This window comes from Polypterus senegalus, chromosome 2, assembly GCF_016835505.1.
Source record: "Polypterus senegalus isolate Bchr_013 chromosome 2, ASM1683550v1, whole genome shotgun sequence".
Lineage (NCBI taxonomy): Eukaryota > Metazoa > Chordata > Cladistia > Polypteriformes > Polypteridae > Polypterus > Polypterus senegalus.
In genome coordinates, this window is record NC_053155.1 from 119,107,371 (window position 1) to 119,130,664 (window position 23,294).

The 23,294-nt window shown below is 34.5% G+C and overlaps 1 protein-coding gene across 3 annotated transcripts in view; it reads left to right on the forward strand.

Moving 5' to 3' along the window:
• The window catches only part of kcnj15 (potassium inwardly rectifying channel subfamily J member 15), a 59,321-nt gene extending 36,335 nt beyond the window's left edge, over positions 1 to 22,986 (forward strand). For 2 of the 3 annotated variants that reach the window (XM_039744463.1, XM_039744464.1), the window contains exon 2: positions 21,342 to 22,986. In XM_039744463.1, the coding sequence (XP_039600397.1) occupies positions 21,357 to 22,457 (1,101 nt within the window). In that variant the 5' untranslated portion in view covers positions 21,342 to 21,356 and the 3' untranslated portion in view covers positions 22,458 to 22,986. Of the gene's footprint in view, positions 1 to 14,040; positions 14,210 to 21,341 lie in introns of those variants that run through there. The other variant, XM_039744462.1, reaches the window with a different exon arrangement.
• Positions 22,987 to 23,294: the final 308 nt, after the last annotated feature.

A 23,294-nucleotide genomic window follows, 5' to 3' on the forward strand; every position in this document is an offset into this window, starting at 1 on the left:
TCAAGTTCTTAGAGACCTCTTTAATCATCTTGTGTTGTGCTCCACCTGGCTTGGAGTAGTTGGCATTTGTTTAAAGTCTTTTTCACTCATAAATGATCTTCTGGATAGTAGAATGTTTGATTTCCAGATCCTTTTATATTAATTCCCAGACTCTCAGGCATCTACAACCTTCTTTCTGAAGTCCTCAGAGAGCTCCAGGCATGATGATAACGCACATTTCAGCAACAAAATGCAAAACAACCTAAATTGTGAATTTTAAATAACTCTAGTTCCTCCAAGGTCCTCTGTAATGATGTGTTAATTATTTGCACCTGATCTGGTACACCTGATTCTAATTTTAGGTATTTGAGGTAGTGATAAATATAGGTGTGTACTTTTTCCACGTGCAAAATTTGCATTTATGTTTATTTAAAATATACAATGGACTACAAAATTTAAAGGTAAGTGTAATGTGGTATGATGTTTGTTATATTGAAGCTTCCTTATCTATAGATACTATTTAAATGAAGATTAAATCTTGATACGTTTTCAATTGTTAAAAAACAAAAAGCACTTCCTTGGGTTTGCTTAGTTTTTCACATTATGTTGCTGTGTAACTGACCTAAGTTAGAAAAAAGGTAATTAACTTTTCATTTCTATTTTTTACACATGATTCTGCATATTTATTAGTACATTTACTCAAATAATACAAAACAAACTTGTGAGTAAACCTAGTGGAAAATGTTTAAAAGTAAATCAACAGGGAATTTTAAACTAAGGGTATTTGTTGAACATAATTTTTATTGCTTTTGCTTCCCAAAATAGGCGCATGTAAGCTACCAGTCAGCTTCTTCTGGTATATTTGCATTTGAAGTGACAGGTAAAACAAAGAGAATAATTGTACTTACAAAGATAATGTCAGGTTTCCCAAGTCTGTCAACAATTATTGTATGCTCTTTTCAACAAATTTTGTGCAGAAGAACATTAAACATGAAGGAGGTTATGGATGTTGCAATACAGTACAGGTTGTATGCTCAATCCATACTAGAAGTCTTTAGAGATTGCTTTTCTGCATTTATCTCAGTAATATGCAGAATTTAAAAGATATTTACTTAGAATTTGTGTATCAGGGTATTACATATAAGCAAAGGAACTGTGTATAGAATACAAAGCAAATAAATACATGTACATTGCAACCAAATTTGATTGGTGTTTCATTGACTTTGCACTGATCGATTATTTTGGCATCTGTGTGTTTCTGATCTGGCACAGAAATAGAAATGGATGAGATTGGCTCAGAAATTGCACCTCCTTTTCTGTTGGAGACAGTAGCATTTGAAAGTGATATTCTGGTCCGGCAGACTGACTTTAAGTCTGAATCAAGAGCTAAGAAGAAATAGGGGAAATTTTTGGAACCTACTTACAGAAGGTATGTACTATTCAGATGACTGCATTCTTTGGGATTAAAGGTCTTTATGAGTTAGCCATCTGTCCAATGCAGGTAACAACATCAGAACTCATACTTATAATAACTTGGAGGCCTTCTTGAGATACATAACCAGCAGATGCAACCCTGCTTATGATAAAACAGTAGGCAGTACTCTTTGTCAATGTACACTTAAATGAGTACTGGTTATTTTACTATTTTCCATTACAAGAAGTTCCATTATAAAAACATAATTGAGTTTTATTTTATTGCATCTTTAGTTAAATGATGCAAAGACTTATAATATCAATTTGATGAGCATTAGAGTTACTTATTAGTGATGTTTGTATCACCGAATAGTAAATCACATTAAGCAGAGCATAGATTAAAGAAAAGTGGAAACTGAAGGTAGTGCCACATCAGGCAGCTTTTGGTTTCTAGCATAGTGGTCATGATGGAGCTAAAGCTTAGCTGGGATATTCCTGACCAGTTGGCCAGTTCCCTCTGGTAATTGTATTTTGATAGAATGACAACTGTTGTTATAACCTGCATATAAAGAGTTGTAGCCTGAATTCTGTGCCCAACTCAGCACATAGTTCCAAGGGAATGGTTCTTGGGAGCCTAAACCTGCTCATAAGCCAGTCATCAGCATGGGCAAAAAAATACCACCAGTCTCTAAAATCATGTTCCCTTTGTATATAACCATTTGCATAGTCTTAAAGCAGCTCCAGACAAGCCTTATTGTGTCAGACGATTAGCTTTTAAATACGTTGTAGGGCATGATATTTATAATTTTCTATAGACAGAGAGTGTATCACACCTGGGTTTTTACCTAATGCAATTTTTGACAATAAGTGATTGCACTGGTTTTGAATGCTGAGAAATGACAACAGGTAGCCTACATAAACTGATGAAAAACCAAAAAGGTATTTGGTGCAAATATGCAGCATTGGCTATTATCAAAGAGAACTAAAACAGAGTTTGTACTACATATTATCACCTTTGAGGTTTAATATATTTGTCACGTCACATACATTATAATAATGGGTCTGTAATATTAATTATTATATTTGTATATCCTCATTTGGCTGCATTTCCCTACTTTATTGGGACTGTCATCATTTCCCACTTTCTCTAAAATATTGCATATGGATATGTCAGAGTTGCCGTAAAGTTCTCCCATCAATTTTTCTTTTATAAAACTTGATTTTGTGTATGTAAATTTTGGGCCATGTTTAGTGTGTATGCAATTTATATACTGTAGATCTGACCTCAGGTCTACAGCATGATGGTACAGTGGTGTTGCCTCATAGTCACAGCCAACTAAACCAGTCTTCATCTATGTGGAGTTTTCACAGTGTCAAATACTTGTATGATAATTTAATTGCAAACTTCATGTTAGCCCATTGTGTGTGAATGTGTCCTGAAATGGACTGACATTTCATTTAGAGTTGGTTCCTGCTTTGCATCCAGTGCCTCTAGGAAGGACTATAGCTTCTATGGAAAAAAATTGAGAAAGTGGTTTAATACAAAGGATGTACATTAGTCTTAATGGAGACTGATACTCTGTAAATACTTGCATATTGTCTGCCATCTGATATTGAAATGCAAGTTAAAAGCTAATCCATCTGGCTCATATTGTCAGGATTTGAGAAGGTGAAGTTCATCTGTTTATTGGAGACACAGTGTCTTCACATATGATGAACCTGTTTTTGGTTGTCTTTCAACCAAATTGATTTGTTGTAATTTCCCATTTCAGAATTTTGCTAACCTAGGACAGTTAGAATTTTGACTTAGAGCCACCCTGTATTCAGGGCTGGTGCCACCATTAAGGTAAATTAGTCATTCGCCTAGGGTGCAGATCATAAGGGAGGAAACCCAGCCGCATAGTTTAGTTAGCGATAAGTCAGTTAGCTTGGTTTTGGGTGCAAAATAAAAAAGCATTGGCATGGCCTGTATTTATAGTATATCTATGTATTTTCTTATCAAGTGTGTTTATAACAATTATTTATGAATGTTTTAAAATCACTTCACTTTTTTTTGCCCAACGCCTCCTGACTCAACAGTATGAGAAAGCCCCCACACCTGATATACCGTTCGAGTCATCTTGATGCCTAATTATGCAAGACATCAAGCTTTTAGGGTTACCCACCTTTTTGCCTTCTAAACTCTAATTTTAGGCTATTTTGGACCAAATTTTGTGCAATAAATTACACCCTTACTATAAAGGGTAAACCAATACTTGTCTTTAGCCAAAATGAGCAGAAAGACTTGACGTTGTGCATGCCATATTAAATGACCCCAGGGGTTCACCCCCTATTGGAATATGAGGAGTCAAAGCTATTCCTTTTCACGAAACCTTTTTAAAAAATTGTTATTTTTTTTAATCCTTTACTAGACATCTAGTTCTCTATGTACCTTTATCAGAGGGTCAAAAAGACAAACTTCTATTACATTTGAGAATTTCTAGACTGTAAACATTTAAGTTGTGACATACATTTTAAAATTTAAAATATCTGAAAGAACTAATCTTGTTTATTATGTACTTTAACCTCATGAGGTAACTCATTACATTTCTCATGAACACCACGAATTAGGGCAGCTTACGCTAATTTAGACTTTAGTTTAATGTTTCTTTATTTCTCCTACTATACAGCCATTGTAATCTTTGTGTAGTGTGTTAGACTCATACTGGGGACTCCATATAAACAGCACATGAAACATATAGCACTATTTAGTCTCTCAGTGTCCTGCATGTGTCCTACCTTGGTTTAATAAAAATGAAATGTCTTTCTGCCAGTAAATAAATAAAAGTCTGTGGCGATTTGCTGTATCCACATGTTATAGGAATTGGTTCACTTACCTCTTGTTTTCTTTTCACATCATTTTCTACACTTAAATGTCTGATTTATAATTCAAGTGAAAAATCGAGAGCATTGTTTATTTGCTGCCCGATGTACACAAAATGCATTTAATAATTATGCCTTTTTTGTGAAAATAAAAAGCAACTAAATGCATTAAGTGAGTACTAACATTATCTAATTGTGACTGGAAAAAAAAAGTTCACAGGCTTCAACCTACAGCTTCAAATGACACAGATTACCCAAAGATGTGCAATGTTGCTTCTGTAATGTACTGTATATTTATCTGATTACCGAACAGCTGTGAAAATCATGAAAACGTTTATCATTTAGAATTTAAACTATGGCAGGACAGTAGTCCGTCCATCACAGAGCAGGCACATACCACCCTTAATTGTGTGTTAGAGGTGGGAGCATTCTGAAGTATTTTTTACATTACAGTATTTTAAAAGGATGACTGTTAATAGAAAAACACACACAAATGACTTGGAAATCTTGGAGTGAAATTCAACCAAACTACTGCTTGTTATATGCAAGAAGAATAGTTCAATAAGCAGTTTATCTGGGTTAGCTAAGTCTGTAGAGCATCTGTGTAAAGCTGCCACATTCTCATAATGAATTTAGTGGTTTTAGGGTTATGCTGTTTATTGTGTCTGTGTTTTACAACAGGTAAAGTAATACAGTAATCCCTCCTCGATCGCAGGGGTTACGTTCCAGACCCGAACCCCGCGAAGTAGAAACCATATGTTTGTATGGTTATTTTTATATATTTTAAGCCCTTATAAACTCTCCCACACTGTTTATAAATATTCCCCGCAGAGTTATACAGCATAATCCCTTTGTATTCTCTTAGATATTAGGTAAGATTCAATAAAATTATGTATATAAACACACTGTTTATATACAGTAAAACCTAAATATTATTTTAAAGATATTGAGTGTCTCCGATATCACATATGTTACAGCCATTACGATAGACAGGCCACCAGCAATAAATACGTACAGCGCAAGAAAAATAGTATACAGTAAATGTGTGTACAGTGACACTAAACGTACGTACATGTACTAGGTACTGTAAGTAGAAAATTAATTATGGGTACTCACCAACAATGACACGATGAATTGTCCGATAACAATGAGTTTAATTTTACTGCACAACAAAGGAGAGCGTTACAGTTCTTCCAAAGTAGCCACTTCAGGCGATTGTGTAGCACTGCCGTTGTTCTTCTTCTGGCAGTCTTCAATGCAAATCCCTAAAGCAGATTCCATCCAGACTACTGTTTTATTACATCCACTTACAACTCGTTTTGCACCCTGGTTAAAAGTACACTGCGGCCGTAGATCTTGTATTCCTTTCCTACTTTTTAAATAAAAAGAATCGTAGCCTTCAACAAATTCAAAACATTTACCTTTTCGGCAATCGTTAACATCTTCTATTTGCGCTTGGGCACGGCCCCTGAAGCAGCAGCAGATCGTTTTGGAGCCATAATGAAGGGCTTGACTATGCACAAAGATAAACACAAAAGAGCACAACTCTTTACACAGAGAAACACGTTGATGCTGAATGAGTGAGACGAGACTTCCTGGTTAACACTGCATTCAGCAGGCAGGAACTTAACTGCATGCTCTGATTGGTTAGCTTCTCAGTCAGGAGAACTTAACTGCGTGCTCTGATTGGTTAGCTTCTCAGTCATCCGCCAATAGCGTCCCTTGTATGAAATCAACTGTACAAACCAACTGAGGAAGCATGTATAGGAAGTAAAAAAGACACATTGTCCGCAGAACCCACGAAGCAGCGAAAAATCCGCATTCTATATTTAGTTATGCTTTCATATAAAATCCGCGATAGAGTGAAGCCGCGAAAGTCGAAGCGCGATATAGTGAGAGATTACTGTAGTTCAAAATCACTGTATGTTCAGTTGAAGGTGCTGAAATTTCCATTCTATGTTTTCCCCTGCAATGGACTTTCATTATGTCCAGTGTTGTTTCCTGCCTTTTACCCAGTGCTGTTGAGATTGACGCCAACACTCCAATAACATGAACTGGATGAAGCAGGTTGGAAAATATTGGCTTTAGTTTGACTGCATTACTTGCTTCAAACTTTCCCAGCATTCCTCACAATCCCCACCATTGATTGATTGATTGATGTGCTGTTTGATACCAGTTTCATAAAATAAAATACTTTCTTCACTCACATTGAATAAAATGTTCATATTTTCTTTTTTTAAAAAGACTCTCATTTTGAATTATATTGTTTCATGTTTAAAAGACATTACAGTATATACAATCATTGCACATGTTTTCTAATATGCTGAAAGTGGAAGGTTGTCCTTTTATACAGAGGCAGTTGCACACAGTTGACACATCCATGATTACTTATTATGGTTATTAATCACAATTTGGATATTGTGTGCTAAAGCAACTATAAATGGCACTCAAACCATATTATAAACTAGCTGGAAGACACATGTTGTGTGAATTTTTTTTGCGCTTTTTCTTGCATTTGCTTGCATTTTACAGAAGGTTGTTTAGATTTTTGTCTGAATCTATCTTACAGTAGATTGCTGTGCAGTCAAGAATTTGTTCTTGCCTCCTGCCCTTTTTCTGCTGGAATAGACTCTATAATGGAGTAAGCTGGTTTGGAGGATAGATGAATGCACAGATGAGTGAAATATTTGCATAGTGTTAATTCTGCTACCTCACTGCTTCATGGGCCTGAGTCACATTGCAGGCCTTGTCACTGTCTATGTGGGTTCCACACATTTCCTGTGTGTCTGCTTGTGTTTTCTATGGGTAACTCCAGTTTTCGTCAACATCCAAATGATGTAAATAGTAGGATTATTGTCTACTATAAATTGCCTCACGAATCACACACTAAAATTCCAACCAGGTTTGATTGCTTCCATGCAGGACAGACCACCTACAGTACACTCCTGTCATGCAAAAAAGAGTCTCCTAAAACTAGACTGATAAAACATATATATTTATTGATAAAATCACTGAAATAATCGAATACCAGTTTTTATTTTAAGCAAACAACATCAGTGCTTTGACCATTTTGACCAGGTGGTGCCATGGCCCACCTGCCAAGTTGTTGTGCCTGCTTATGGTAAAGTCATCTCTGATGGAGGATCACTGGAATCATGGGAAAGAGAGGTCCTTTCATCAGATTGGCTGGCTCAGCACTGTTTCAGCTGTGGAATGGCCAAATGGGGGAGGCAGCTTGATGGATGAGGTCTCCAGGATTATAAACAAATCCAAATCATATTATGTGATGTCATCCATTGTTAAATTCTACGTACTTCTAAAATTTTTGTTTTTATATTGTATTGAGGTTTTGTTCTGTTCTGTGTATTGTATTGTATTAACCCCCTTCTTTTTGACACCCACTGCACGCCCAACCTACCTGGAAAGGGGTCTCTCTTTGAACTACCTTTCCCGAGGTTTCTTCCATTTTTTACCTACAGGGGTTTTTTTTTGGATTTTTTCCTTGTCTTCTTAGAGAGTCAAGACTGGGGGGCTGTCAAGAGACAGGGCCTGTTAAAGCCCATTACGGTACTCCTTGTGTGATTTTGAGCTGTACAAATATAAATTGTATTGTATTGTATTGTATTGTGTATTGTATTTTTCACCCATCTCAATCGGAAATAGGTATTATCCTAGTGTTCTCCAAAAAAAGGCTGCAGTATGGAAAAAATTCTGTTCAATTCTTAAAATATATTAGAGTAGTCTACAAAAAAGGACCTAGCTTGGTATAGTTCTTCCTTTTAAGGACTGATATGGTAATTTTCAAATTCTGTTGTGTATTCTCAAAAGCATTACTTCATTAATTTCCAGATTTACCATATAGAATGAAATGATGGGCTATCACTGCTCTCGAGGTTCAAAATATCTCCTCTCTTCTATTAATATAAACCAGTTAGAGTTCAGCTAAAAGTAATAAGGCCATTTAAAGGGAAACTGTGTGAAAAAAATTAAACCAACTAAAGCCAGATTTTTAATAATTTATTATGTAATTATATGCTAATTCATGTAGATATTGCTTATATAAAATTTAAACTTTTGACTTCTTGACCAGTTGCAATGGTTGAAGTACAAAATTGGTGGTAGCAATTTGTAGATCGGTTCTGTTACATCACCATTCACAATGAATACTGTCTCACATTTCACAAAGCAAAGCATAATATGAGAATCCAAATGGAATTTAAATTGCAGGCTATTAGGACAATGTTTACCTTTGCACTACAATATGTCTAACTCTGCTCGACAAATACTCACAAAGGGCATTTGCAATAAAACATGGGAAATACACAGTCCTGAAACAAAGTGTTAAAGTCAACAGCAATGACTTACTGAGCTAACAAGACAACCTCTGTAGTCACTTAGTTTATTGCTTGGAACTCCAGGTACAGTACTTAATCTCTTGTAAGGAAAGAGTATTGCCTCTTGTGCCCTTGAAAGTAATAAATGAGCCATTTGCAAGCAGAGCACGATGTAGTGTTAAAGTATAACAGTTGAAGCATTCACTTTAAGCTGTTAAAGGTCCACAAAGGTGAATGTTTTTCTTAAGTTAGTTGACAAAGTATTGGTTTACAGTTTCAGTAACTCCTATAGTTAGTAAAATGTTTCCTAGAAAAGCATTAACTTGATTCTTGTCTATTCATCATCTGCTTGCCTTTGTGGTTTATTAGTTGGTGCCCCTAGGTTCTTTGATTTACTTTTTCACAGTCCTTAAAAACTACTCTTGTTCAGTTTGAGGTGGCTTTGTTTGGTGTGGGCTGGCTTCTCTTATCAGGACATTACATTGTGAAAAGGGTAAGAGCCTACTTTTAAGACACTGTTTTATTGTTAAGCTGCAAGGGTTAATTCTTCAGTTTGTTATTTAATAAGTGTGAGAAAATGACTTTTTGTAAGGCCATGGCTTAAGAAGATGACTACCTTGGGCACAAAATAAAGCTTCAAAATACTTTTTTTTGTGACACTACTTAATATATCTGTTTTATTGTTGTGGCTGTTATTGTGGTACAGTATCTTGCATTACAGCCTTCAGACCTTCAGGGACTATGGTTCAACTTCCAGGCTGATCAAAGTGTTCATGGAGTTGGTATGATTCCTATGTATCTAGATGGATACTCTACTTTCATTTTACCTGGATTGCTCTCAAACTCTGTGATTTGCCAGCATGGTTGAGGAAAAGATTGTGTGTGAATGTAGCCTGCAATGGGTTGACCTCCAGTTCAGAGGTACAGTAAATGCCCCCTAACAACAAATACTGTCTGGATATTCTGTAGCTCATTGTATAAAAAGAAGTTTAAAAGATTGGATGGAAAAACTAATTATTGGCATAATTCGCTGCTTCATATTTTTGACATCCAAGTATTGTTTCACAATCTAGATTCTTGTTTTTATTTTATATATTTTTCAATTAAATTATTCCCCATGATATTTTGAGTCTGGGTGTGTACAAAAGTGTGTCCTGCAATGGACAGGTGGTTATTATCTTGAAACGTCTTTTGCTGGAATAGAGTATGGACCAATATAACCATAAATTGGATTAGGTATATCTGAAAATTTTAATATTATTGCCTAATATTACCTTTAATGAATAAACTCATATACATCTATATATATATTTGGCATTTATTTTCTGAAGTTTGTGATGCTTTTCTCTTTAATCATCTTGGACCAGGCTGAACCAAGATAATACGGGCTATAGTTTTATTTCCAGTGCCTTTTTTTAAATGTTGCACTACATCTTCAAATGTGAATGCAGTTTGGAAACATTGTCCCACAAAAGTATACAGATAAATATGGAAAAAGAATAAGAAATTGTTGCCAAACTCCACATTCAATAATGTCTAGAGAAAAAAAATAAAATTAAAACAGTTTAAAAAGCTGGAAAAAGAACAAAAATCAGCACAATTATTGTTTTCATTCCTCTTGTGAGGGTTAAGTATGCAAAAAATCTGTCACTTACTTATTTTACAGATGTTATCAATATACAATTTAAAACTCATGTAGCCTTTTCACCCTTTAAGGGAAAAAAAGTAGAATCGGGTCATCAACCAGGTTTTGGTTTGTGGTGTTGTTTAAAAAAGTATATTAAATGTTTACTGCTGAAAACCATGTAACTGGCATCATTTGGCTTTTTTTATATAGCACATTACACAGAATACTCCATCCAGGAGAGGAAACTTTATAAAGCACATAACAAAAATCACTCAAATAAAGGTTGTTTTTTATCAAAAATTCATCCACTCCTTGAAAAACAATATATACATAGTTACTCGGTTTAAGAATGTGCAATTCAAGAGTCCAGTCCTCAATGTGTTATTAATACTGTAATCTTAATATTTGTAATCATTTGTTACATAAAGCAAGACAGCATCAACAGGCTTGATTTTAATGTGTGCATCCTAGCGAAATCTCCTACATACTGGTTAATACTTTGACTTACTTTGTAATCTACCAGTTCTTTATCTGGTGAAATCCCTATTCATACTGTTCCTTTGTGAAAATCATTGTGACAAGTTGAATCCTTTTCAATGTTTCCTTAATTCCGCTATGAAGGAAAGCTGGTCTTCAAAGACAATTAATCACTGGTTATTTTGTGACTGTCATGAAGTCCTTGTTGAGTTTCGACGTCTTGTTTATTTAAGTATATAAAACCTGAAAGTGAGGGTGTTGCAGTTCTAGGAAACTCAGTTTAATGTTTATATATTTAAAATGTTTTGGAAACACATCTGTGCTGATCCTTATCAGAATGTGAGGCTACTCCCTCACTACATTAATCAAGGCTTTAATAATAATCTGATCTACAATCAACAGGCACGAATGACAGTGGTGCTAAAAGTTTGTGGCTTATACAAAAGCTGTACAGAAAAAAAGTAAACACTTGAATTTAAGCATAGTTAAGAATGAAGAGTCTAATACTGGACAGAGAAAAAATTTATAATGAATTATTTATAGTTGAGGATTCATTTCTTTATTATCTGCAGTATCTTCATGTTTGACTACTTTTTATATGATAGTACTCCAGTTTCCTTCCACATCCCAGAAACAAACATATTTCGTTAATTGGCAACTCTATGTGCATCCATTTTGATTGAGTGTAGATATATGTTTGAGTGTGCACTAAAAGGAGTGTAGAGTTATTTCAAACATGTATTTGATAAAATGGGTAAAGAAGTTGAATATATAGGTTAAAGTACCTTCTTAGAAATATTACAGCACCTTTTGGACCATGGTAGGTACCCTTATTTTAGTGTTTTTACTTCTAAATTATCTAGTCAGTCAGGCAGTCATTATCCAACCCGCTATATCCTAACACAGGGTCACGGGGGTCTGCTGGAGCCAATCCCAGCCAACACAGGGCGCAAGACAGGAACAAATTTCCCGGGCAGGGCACATGCACACACTAGGAACAATTTAGGATCGCCAGTGCACCTAACCTGCATGTCTTGGGACTGTGGGAGGAAACTGGAGCACCCGGAGGAAACCTACGCAGACACGGGGAGAACTTTCAAACTCCACACAGGAAGCGAACCTAGGTCTCCTTACTGCTAGGCAGCAGTGCTACCACTGTGCCACCCTCTAAAGTACCTAGTTAAATTTTATTTATTTTATTTGGTTATAGTAGTAGTAGTAGTGGTACCATTGTCATTGCAGTCTGTTATTTGGTCCAGTCAAGACTACTTCTGTTGATTATTTGAATAGTATTTATTATATTTATAAGTGTGGAATTTGTACATTCTCCCATCATGTAGCATTCATCATTATAGAATGGATAAAAAAAAATATTTATACACATATATAATACAGCATTAGAGGTGTAAAAAAAACCTTGCAACATTTACAGTAATAAGCAAAAACATCTTGTTAAATGAACATGATGATAGAGATTCCTGAGACAAATATTGCATAAATTATGATAACAAAGGACAGTTTGAGTTTAAACTAAATTTTGGGTTTATGGTGGTTCTCATGGTTGTTACAGTTTGTCTGCTGTCTCATAGCTTCAGAACATCACCTTCAAATCCTGACCTGATTAACATCTTCACTTTCTCCCCAGCCCTGCGGTGAGCTGGCATCCTGCCAAGGGTTTTGTTTCCTGCCTTGTGCCCTGTGTTGGCTGGGATTGGCTCCAGCAGACCCCTGTGACCCTGTAGTTGGGATATAGCGGGTTGGATAATGGATGGATGCACTTTCTCCCCATGTATGTAACATGTTTTTAATTTTGGGTTAATTTTCTCTCATATCTCAAAAACTTGCAGGATACTTTAAATGTATTCTCTAAATTGGACCACTGTGGAGTATGTGTACACAAGACCTTTTCTAGTGTTGATTTCAACTTCACTGCTGGAACTTAAGCCCCCCCTGACCCTGAGTCATATTAAGTATGTTTTATAAATAGGATATTTGCCTTAAGATAGATGCAGTCCTGGATCTCCTTTTCAATTGTGTCTTTTTCTTTTTAAATTATTAAAATTAGCAGATTTCAGCAGTTTTATTTTGATACTGGAAATATATAGAGAACACATTTATTAAATTAGTCTTTTAAGAACAAGTACTGGCACAAAGCTTACATTATTTGCTAAAATAAAATCAAGAGATGATAGGTTATAATAGAACAGGGAAAAGATAAAAGTGAATCTTCTGATTTCTTTTGTAATGAGTGTTTGTATTTTGTATTTTGGACAAGTAAATTGAAATAATGTGTACTTTATTGAAAACAAGTAAAAAGATTGGTTAGGCACTTTGGTAATTAAAATGTTTTATTTTCTAGTGTAGTAGAAAACAAATTAAAAAATCCAATTACTAAAGTATATATACATTTAACTTGTGTTGGACCTTACTGACTCAACGGTAGTCACTAAAAGTCACTCATAGAAGTCAACAACTGATATTAATGATTAGTAAAGAAGCATCAATGCTGATGAGAACACAGGAAGATACAGTATGTTTATTGTGGCAGGATTGCCTATTGTTGTTCTGCTTCATATTACTCTTTCTAAATATGTATTATTTAGAGGTCATTCCCATAAGTTGGTTGAGAATCAGTCTTTGGTGCTTTCTTGCTAATGAATCAAATAAAATGTATGTATAATATTATATCTGTCTTGCTTATTCCATCTGGGTATTATTGTGTTGCAAGCAGACAGACAAGGTGAATACAATTATTATTTCAAATGGTAAAATTATAAAATATTTTGTCCTTCACATCCAGTAAGTAAAAATCATCATACTTGTTTACGCAAAAGTTAGTATGAATGACAGAATAACACAATAATGGAAAGACATAGGGGTCATCTCATAGTAAAATAGAGATTACATACATAATTACTGCCTTTGTTAACCTACAGTGCAAAAATGGGACCATGAAGAGATTAAAGATGGAGGGTTGTACATTGATTTGCTTTTGTCACATTTTGTATTCTGTCTGGCCTGTAATTACACACATAATACCATGCTATGTTTTCAGTTTAGAATGGACTAAGGCTATACAAATGAAGTGAACTTAGTGTGATCTTTATGTCACTTAATCTGGGTATCCGGTGGACACTTTGCAGTAAAATGTTCCTCTATCTTTCGTAAATGAATTGGGTTTTATTGTTACTTTGGCAAAAAATTCTTGCTAAACAATGAAACCCGATCTGGTGTTCAACCTGTAAAACACACATTAGTTGTCATAACAAAAGCAGACCTACTAGCCTTGTATTTTCCACATTCCTCCTGTTTCACTTTGTCATTTAGTTTGCCCAGCCCCTCCTTTCACCTTGCTTTTAAGCACCTTCCCTGAATGGTCATGAATATAATGTCAGAAGAAATGATTAAACCATAGATTGAAAGTTCCAATAACTATTTAACATTCCCATCACAAGACAGGACCTTCTGCTGCAAAGCTACATTCTCAACATTTTGGCAGATAGCAAAGAGGAGAAAAGTAAGTTATTTTTAAAGCCAAACATTTTAAGAAAGGCCTGTTTAAAATTACACAGGATCTTCTTAACTGTTCCAATTTAGACTTAATTTGTTAAAATTTGAATGGAAGGTACGGTCTGTTTCTAACAATGTTGGTTTTCTTTTTATTACCTGTTTGATATAAAACTTTATGTCTGACATGTATAGCTATGAATATATAATATAATAACAGCTTTAAATTGGTAAAGAATAAAATAAGATTTCCAGATGTACAGTGTTTCTGTAAGTTCCCTGTCTAAGACTGGTCCCCGCTTTTCATTCAGTACAGGCTTTATGGGTTGTTGCATAGCTGTGTGTTGTAAAGCACCTCAGGAAGGCAATATATAAAATGTGGCCATCTGGCTGTGTCACTTATTAAATTGTTTAACTGAAATTAATTTAAGTAGAAATATTCTTAAATAACACATTATAAAGTATTTTATTATGAATATGCTTTAGGCTTTAATTGTGGTAATGGAATACTAGTAAAATTTTCTACCATTTGGCAATGTTGCTTGCTCTTCATAAACTACAGAAAAATTGATGATCAGCTCTGATGACCTTTTGGTCAGCAGTTTATTTTCATATGAATCAAATGAGATCATTTGTCCCTTTTGAAATGCCTTTCATTTTCCCAAAGTATTTCCACAGATATGAAAAGGATTTAATGTTGTGTTTTATAATGAATGCAACATCTGTTTTTATTATAATCGTGGAATAATTAAAAAAATGTTAACCTTATTATGTAATGCACAGCTGGTTTGATGTAAGTTAATAACTGTCAACGTTTTACTTAAAGCCAGCTTTCATCAGGTAACTAGACTTTATACCTGCATGTGAATTGAAGTATTTCCTATTTTGCACAGCTCATTAAGCTCATTTCAAATAAAAAAAATAAATTATAATTCTTTACTTTTTATTGTTTTAATTCATCCTTCAATTTTATTTGGAACCCTTAAACATCATAAGTCAACATATCAATCATTCAGTTACTTACTGTAAATTTGAAAAGGTTTCTGTGTTGTTGCGTTTGTGGTTGATAATTGAAAGCATATTTTTAAAGGGCATTTCTTCCCGCTTCTTTGTTATCATCTTGATCCATTTGATGGCAAACTTTAAAAGAATGTGCTAATGCAAAACAAATTTGTTCAATGTTAAACTCTTTAAACACACTACATAATTTATACAAGTGTATATATTTTATTTTGCATCATGTATAATTTATCTAGTTTAGACTTCACATTGTCAATAATAAACTGTTAAGAATCCTGAGTAAAGTATTTGTAATGACTAAAATGCTCATATTTGAACTTTCAAAAATCAGTTATTGATTGATTTAATGTACAAGAAAGTCAGGTGGCATGTTATATCCAGAAAACAGGTTTACCAGATCATAACATTGCTGCTTTTTAATGTCATAATTAGAAAATCCTGTCATTTTTATTGTGAAAATGTGATCTAAAAAACACAAACAAAGTAGATTGCACTAATTTAATTACAGCATTTAACACCTTGGGAAATGATGTTCCCCAAAGTGTTGTATTTAGAAAAATCTAAAAATCACAATGTTACAAACCTGAAATATTATTCAAATTGACTTTTATATGAAGTAAGCTCTTTGAAAGCTGCATCTCACAAATTTACAGTAAGGCTTGGTTAATATAACCTATACGAAATATATGTATCTTTTTATTTGGTTGTGTGGTAGATGCATATAGGACAAAGAATGCAGAGAGGCAAAAAATGTATAAAATATCTGATCCCTTCATTTATACAATTTTGAACTTTCTGATTCCAGGTCAGGGTTGTGGGAGATGCATATGCTGTAAATGTGTGTAATAAACATGATATCAACCAAGAGAGCCGTTTCTGTTCTCTGATTATAATAATATAGAATCTACTGTGTTTCTGACTCATACATTTATTTATTTTTATGTATTTGTTTATTTAGAAAACAAACAAACAATACACAATCTAGTCTAAAACAAAACCAGACAAACTGTACTCCAATAAAATTTCTCTTAAGCTGAAAGGAGGCATACAGATCGTCTGTATCTCTACAGGTATTTTATAAACTGAATAGGTTAAAAAGTATAGAATACAGTATACGATTATCATACACGGGGCACCTGGCATGAGAATCCCTTTCTTATAGTGGTGTCATATCTTAAGTGAGCTGTGGACCTTGGGGTTTCTGGTAAACTGAATTTAATTAGCATGGACTGGATTGCAGAGTCAACATACAGAGGATTTTGAGTAAGATCTTCTTTCTGTGGCAAACCACAAAAGTTTTAATTTAGATGCATTTGTTACTGTTTGTTAACTGTTATGGAGTAAAAAGTTATTCCTAAGTTTTTAAACTGTACTAACACAATCAGCAAAAATGTTTCTAGTTTAGTGTTGTGTGCAACAGTTCTTACTTAAATTAATTTCAAACCCAGACGCCTTATGAAATGAGTGCAGCTGATTTAGTATCAATAGACAGTACAGCAACATATCATTAGCATAAAGAGATGCTTCATAATAATTCATTTATGATCCCCCTTTATCTTTGACAAAAATTTGCACCATATAGTCTATGGTCTATAGATAACCACATTATAAGCATTTTTAATGTCGAAAGTTAACAGAACCTCTAGATAATCTGATAAAAATACATTACATTACATTATGTATCAGTTATGAAATATTTTATATTAAATGTTTACCTTAAATAAATTTGGTTCCAGGTGTTATGGAAGGGAACACCTTCTTTATTCCTTCAGCTAAAGGTTTTGGCAGAACCTGTGGATGTAAGCATATTGTTAATTTCTCTAGTTTCCCTAAATATTATTAACATTAATTGTGCTATACTAACCTTTTATAAAATTCCTCTGAGTAGTATTGTAGGTCTTCCTCCTTTGCAGTGAGTTTATAGCATCATGACTATAGCATAGCCTACTGGTTTGTCTGTCTCTACTGTGCAAAGTGTGTTAAAGTATGGTGGTCATGTTTTATTAAAGAATATACTACCTTGAGCCTAACTTCCCTTACACTCTGGTATATGAAGTCTTACAATATTCTTTAAATTAGTTGGGTACTTTTGTGCTCCTGATTTTAGTTCCAACTGCATTATTAATCTCTATAATATAATTAAATTTTTGTATATATGTTATGGTGTAGTCTTAATGGTTTTGTTTCTTTTTTATGTAAAAGTTTAAATTCAACCACAACTACAAAAATACAGGATTTTTTTATGTAACACATGAGATTAATTATTATAAATGCATTGTGTTTAATCAATGTTTTCCCAAGATTAGACTGTGTAGAAATTAATTTTATAAATCTGCTAATATTAATGGAATAAGTCACCCAAGGTGAGCTATATTAGGGCATAATGATTTCTGCTCCATAATAATATTGATATGGTTAGAAATGAAAGAAAGAATATTGTCTCAAATATGAGTAAAACCTTTGATGGGACTGACAAGTTGTGGTCTTCAGTTTTAGATATTGTAGTTAAATTTGGGTGTGACCTATCTAGAGAAGGATATGATACACAGTATGATAAACTCTCCAACCATTAGTAGTAGTCATAGTTGTTTGTATTAGTAGTGGTAGTGGTGGTGTTAGTGTTAGGAATTAATGCAGTTGCCTTTGCCATTAATTCTTTATCATATATTCAATGCATATTGTCATGGTTTTCCTTCAGTCATAATGTATACAGTATATATTTACCAATATTAATATCAAATTTATTTGTAGGGCACATTTAAAAACAACAATAGCTGACCAAAATGGCGTACAACCAAGAATAATAATACAGTGATCCCTCGCTATATTGCGCTTTGACTTTTGCGGCTTCACTCCATCGCGGATTCCATATGTAAGCATATCTAAATATATATCACAGACTTTTTGCTGGTTCGTGGATTTCTGTGGACAGTGGGTCTTTTAATTTATGGTACATGCTTCCTCAGTTGGTTTGCCCAGTTGATTTCATACAAGGGATGCTATTGGCGGATGGCTGAGAAGCTGCCTAATCAGAGCACGTATTACGTATTAAATAAAACTCCTCAATGATATACGATATGCTTCCAGTGCTGTGCTTTGCATACTTAAAAGCCTGAACAGCACGTATTGATTTTTGATTGTTTGCTTTTTCTCTCTCTCCGACATTCTCTGCTCCTGACGAAGGGGGTGTGAGCAGAGGGGCTGTTCATACATTGGCCTAGAGGATACGGACGCTCCTCTAAAAAATGCTGAAAGACTACCTTCACATTGCTCCTTTCCTTGCAGCTGCTTTCTCCGGCGGTGCTTTACATACTTAAAAGCCCGAACAGCCCTATTAATTTTTGATTGTTTGGTTCTCTCTCTCTGTCTCTCTCTCTCTCTGACATTTTCTGCTCCTGACGCGCACTCCTTTGAAGAGGAAGATACATTCTTTTAATTGTGAGATGGAACTGTCATCTCTGTCTTGTCATGGAGCACAGTTTAAACTTTTGAAAAAGAGACAAATGTTTGTTTGCAGTGTTTTAAAGTCACTGTCTCTACAACCTCCTGTGTTTCTGTAAAAATCTGTTACCCAAGTCTGACAATATAAAAATAACAATATAAACGTATGGTTTTTACTTTGCGGATTTTCACCTTTCGCGGGGGAGTTCTGGAACGCAACCCCCGTGATCGAGGAGGGATCACTGTACAGTACAAAAACAATAAGCAATAATACAACAAAACAGACAAACATAGCTCTTATAATTAATTAAAAGCAGAGGAATAGAAATGCGCCTTAAGAAGTGATTTAAAAATTGGAAAAGTAGGGACCAACCTAACATGAAGTGGTAACCCATTCCAGAGTGTGGGGGCTACAACTGCAAAGGCACAATCTATTCTACACTTTAGTTTTGTTTTAGAGACCACCAGAAGGAACTGATCAGTCGATCTGAGAGACCTTGATGGAATATATAATTGTAAAAGCATGGAGAAGTAGGAGGAAGCTAGGCCATTTAATACTTTAAGAGTAAATAGTAAAATCTTAAAATCAATCCTAAAATGAATGGGGAGCCAGTCAAAGGAGGCCAGCAGAGGAAAAATGTGCTCTTGCTTGAGTGTTTCCATTAAAAGATGAGCCGCAGCATTTTGAACCATCTGTAAATGTGAGATAGAAGCCTGGCCGATGCCAACATAAAGTAAAATCAGGACAAAATAAAATCACCACTGATACCACTTGGCCCAAACATCAGGACCTCAGTTTTGTTTTTATTAAAGTTTGAAAAGTTTACCAGTGTGAATATAAATTTATGTAGATCCACCACCACCACCATAATATAGTGTGTCTCATAGTCAAATACTTGTCAGTGGGTACAAATGAACTTACTTTAAAACTAAAAATACCCACTTTTGTTGACATAACTGGACTGAAAAACATGAATAAACCAGTCTCTTTTCCGCTCAGACTTTATCATTCAAGTTATTCTTTTGTATAATTACTATCTCATCTTTTATTAAGAGACTGACTTTTTTCAAAGTATGACTTTTATCACCAAAAACTATTTGGTCCTTCTGGGCCTTGCAACCAGGAAAACAAGTAAAACGAGTAAAGCCAGGAAAATCTCTAAATAACAAAGCTTTGTCCATTCTCCTCCCAATCCCTGCCTAGTTTACCCTTCCCAAATGAGGCTAAGATCAAACAAACGCACACGTACCCCTGGAAGCAGTTATCTTATAGATTGCTGCAATGTAAATAGCTGACACACAAAAAATTTGGGTCAGATCATTTTATATTTCACTGATATTTCTTGCACTACTTCTTTCTTTAATTTCCATCATATTTCTCCAACTTAATTATTACCATATTCAAGATCTTCAGGGTTCAGTGTATTATCTTCTGTGCAGTGATCAGGAACCTCACCAGGATAACAAAAATGCAGAATACCTCCAATAATTAAACAAAAAATAAGAAAGTTTACGGCACAGCTGCCTTTGGAGCACTGTCTCAAATGTCCATCTCTGACAATGGACAAAACTAACTTCTTTAAGCTAAATCTAAAGACACCAAAGAATTCAGAGTTAGCTAGTGAGGGTAGCTCACCTTCTGACTCACTGCAGTGTGGTTAAGGAGCTACCTTATGCTGGCTCATTTTGATATTACCTTATTCATTACTTAAACAGAAAGGAAGATTAGCATGAAGTTGCAGCCACTTCTGGAGGTACAGGCTTTTTATTAAATGAGGAGGTATAGTTGATTAAGTTGCAGATGATTGTGTAGTAAATGGTAGTGTTCAACGACATCAAATTACTCACTTTATTTAACTCAGCATGATGCTGACTAAACAGCAACTATAATCTTAGAAACAGTGGCCCTGAGATTAGCATCACTTTCTTACAAACTTGGTTTGAATTGAGGTGTGGCCTCCTTCTGAATTGGTCAATATTTTCAAAATTGTGAACAAAGTGCATTCAGATTAATGTATTCAGCTATAATGAAACAGTTATAGCTACTTGTAAATGTTTACCAGGTACCCTGCTGTCTATCAGGCATTTCAATGCTTCCTCTCGACATCCTAGACTCTGTATTTATACTCTCTTAGTTTGCTCATATTCATTTTGCATTTCTGCAAAATATTTATGTTTGTATTTATTTATTATCATTTATTATTTATTTATCTATTTAATAATTGTATTATTAGTCCTCTGAATCTGTGTCTTTATTTTCTGTGTTTTACTGCTGTATGTCTCAAAATTTACCCTTGGGATTAATAACATTTATTTAATCTAATCTAATGTAATTGACATGAAGTCCATTTTAGAATTTCCCCATTTTGTCTCATTTTGATCCATATGAAAAGTGCTATAAAATGTTCAGGTATTGTGATTTGCAGTAAATATTCCAAGTAGCATTGTTGTTTTAGTTTTTGTGCAAAATGGTTTACATTTTGTTACATACAGTACCTGTTAAGCTATACAGTATTGTAATTTTGTTTTATATAGTAGTTAATCATAGTTAAACTTTTCATAACTGGAAAAACTCATTAAGAACAGATTAAGAATAAGAGAATGTACTGAATGATATTAAATGCAGTAGGAATATAAAAGGTGTTAGGTGTCTGATTATTCTTTTTCTGTCACTGCTTCAGGTTGTTTGATGGGAGATGGAAGCTAGTCAAGCTATTATGTCTATGGACCCACTTGTTTCAAACTTTTCCACACAGTGCTCTTCAAGGAAACGCCGAGTGGTTTCAAAAGATGGACGCAGCAATGTCAAAATTGATCATGTTGATGGCCTGGCCATGTTATATCTCCATGATCTTTGGACAACAGTCATAGACATGAAATGGCGTTATAAGTTAACCTTGTTCTCAGCAACATTTGTGATGACCTGGTTTTTCTTTGGAGTCGTGTTTTACCTCATTGCACGCTTTCACGGAGATTTGGATGTGCCCAATTCCAACCATACCCCTTGTGTCATGAATGTGGACTCCCTGACAGGGGCTTTCCTTTTTTCTCTTGAATCACAGACTACTATTGGATATGGTTTTCGTTTTATTACAGAAGAATGTTCCTTTGCCATTATTATACTAGTGGCTCAGTTGGTCATCACCACTTTAGCTGAAATTTTTATCACTGGAACATTTCTGGCCAAGCTGGCAAGACCAAAAAAAAGGGCAGAGACCATTAAATTTAGCCATAATGCAATTGTCACAAAACATGATGGCAAGCTTTGCCTCATGATCCGAGTGGCCAACATGAGAAAGAGCCTGTTAATCCAGTGCCAGCTCAGTGGGAAAATGCTCCACACATATGAAACGAAAGAAGGGGAAAAGATCCTTCTCAATCAGACCAATGTACGCTTCCAGGTAGACTCTGCATCAGATAGTCCTTTCCTCATTCTGCCGTTAACTTTCTACCATGTTATTGATGAGTGGAGTCCATTAAAGGACCTCACTGCTGCTAATCTACATGAGAAGGACTTTGAATTGGTTGTGATTTTAAATGCCACTGTAGAATCCACCAGTGCAACATGCCAGAGCCGAACGTCATATATCCCAGAGGAGATACTCTGGGGCTATGAGTTTTTGCCAGTAGTTTATAACTCCCCAAGTGGAAAATATGTTGCTGATTTCAGCTGCTACGATCATGTTCAGCGAAGCAATGATCCTAGTCTTTTTTGTACAGATTTGGAAAAATTACATTTAGAAGAAAAATACAGAAAAGCCAATCAAGAAGAACGTGATGAGCTTCACACAGTATGACAATTAGCCATATTATTAAATAAAGTAAGACTAATGTATTAATTACTTGATTGTCCCTGAGGATAAAATTTATGAATTCATATTGAAGGGTTGATAAATGCACAACATGTCATGAATGTGAAGAATAAATTCTCTGTGTTATTTCAACACATTTTAAATGTTTTTATTAAACGTTTCCAAATGTTTTTTAGGTGTTAGCGTTGGTTTTTCTTCATGGCCTCAAAATATAGGGGATTTTTAAGAGATTTTGTCATATATTTCTTTATATGTGAATCACAAATTATTGTCAAAATGGTTGTTTGAAGATGATGACAGTGGTTACTAACAATAGTTTTAAAATTTTGAATAACAATACAGTTTAAATAACCAGAACTATCTATTTGTGATAAACCATGTTTGCTGTACTGTATGTATTATTTTTTACTTTTACTTCACATGACAGTAATTTTAAAATCCTATGGATTATGAGCATTTTTTCATTTCCTTTGGATCTTTATTAAATGTATATAAATAAAAAACTTTACAATTATTTCCTTTTGTGTGCAATACATTCTAGTATTTGCTGCTAAAGAAATAACCTGTTTTTTCATGTCATGTCACTTTTGGTTTTTTTTTTATGAATGAACCTTTCAAAGTGTCAGCTGAGCAAACAGCCACTACACAGCTACTGCATAATTGGTTACTTTTCATATTTTTAGCATCTGCCAACTTGTCTCACTTTCCTTCATCCTTTACATCCTGATCCTGTTGATTTTCATTTATGTCTTCTTAGAACTTGTAACCGATAAATAAGTGTGAAAGTTTTTTCTTTTGTTCTGTTATCAGTAGTACTAGTGT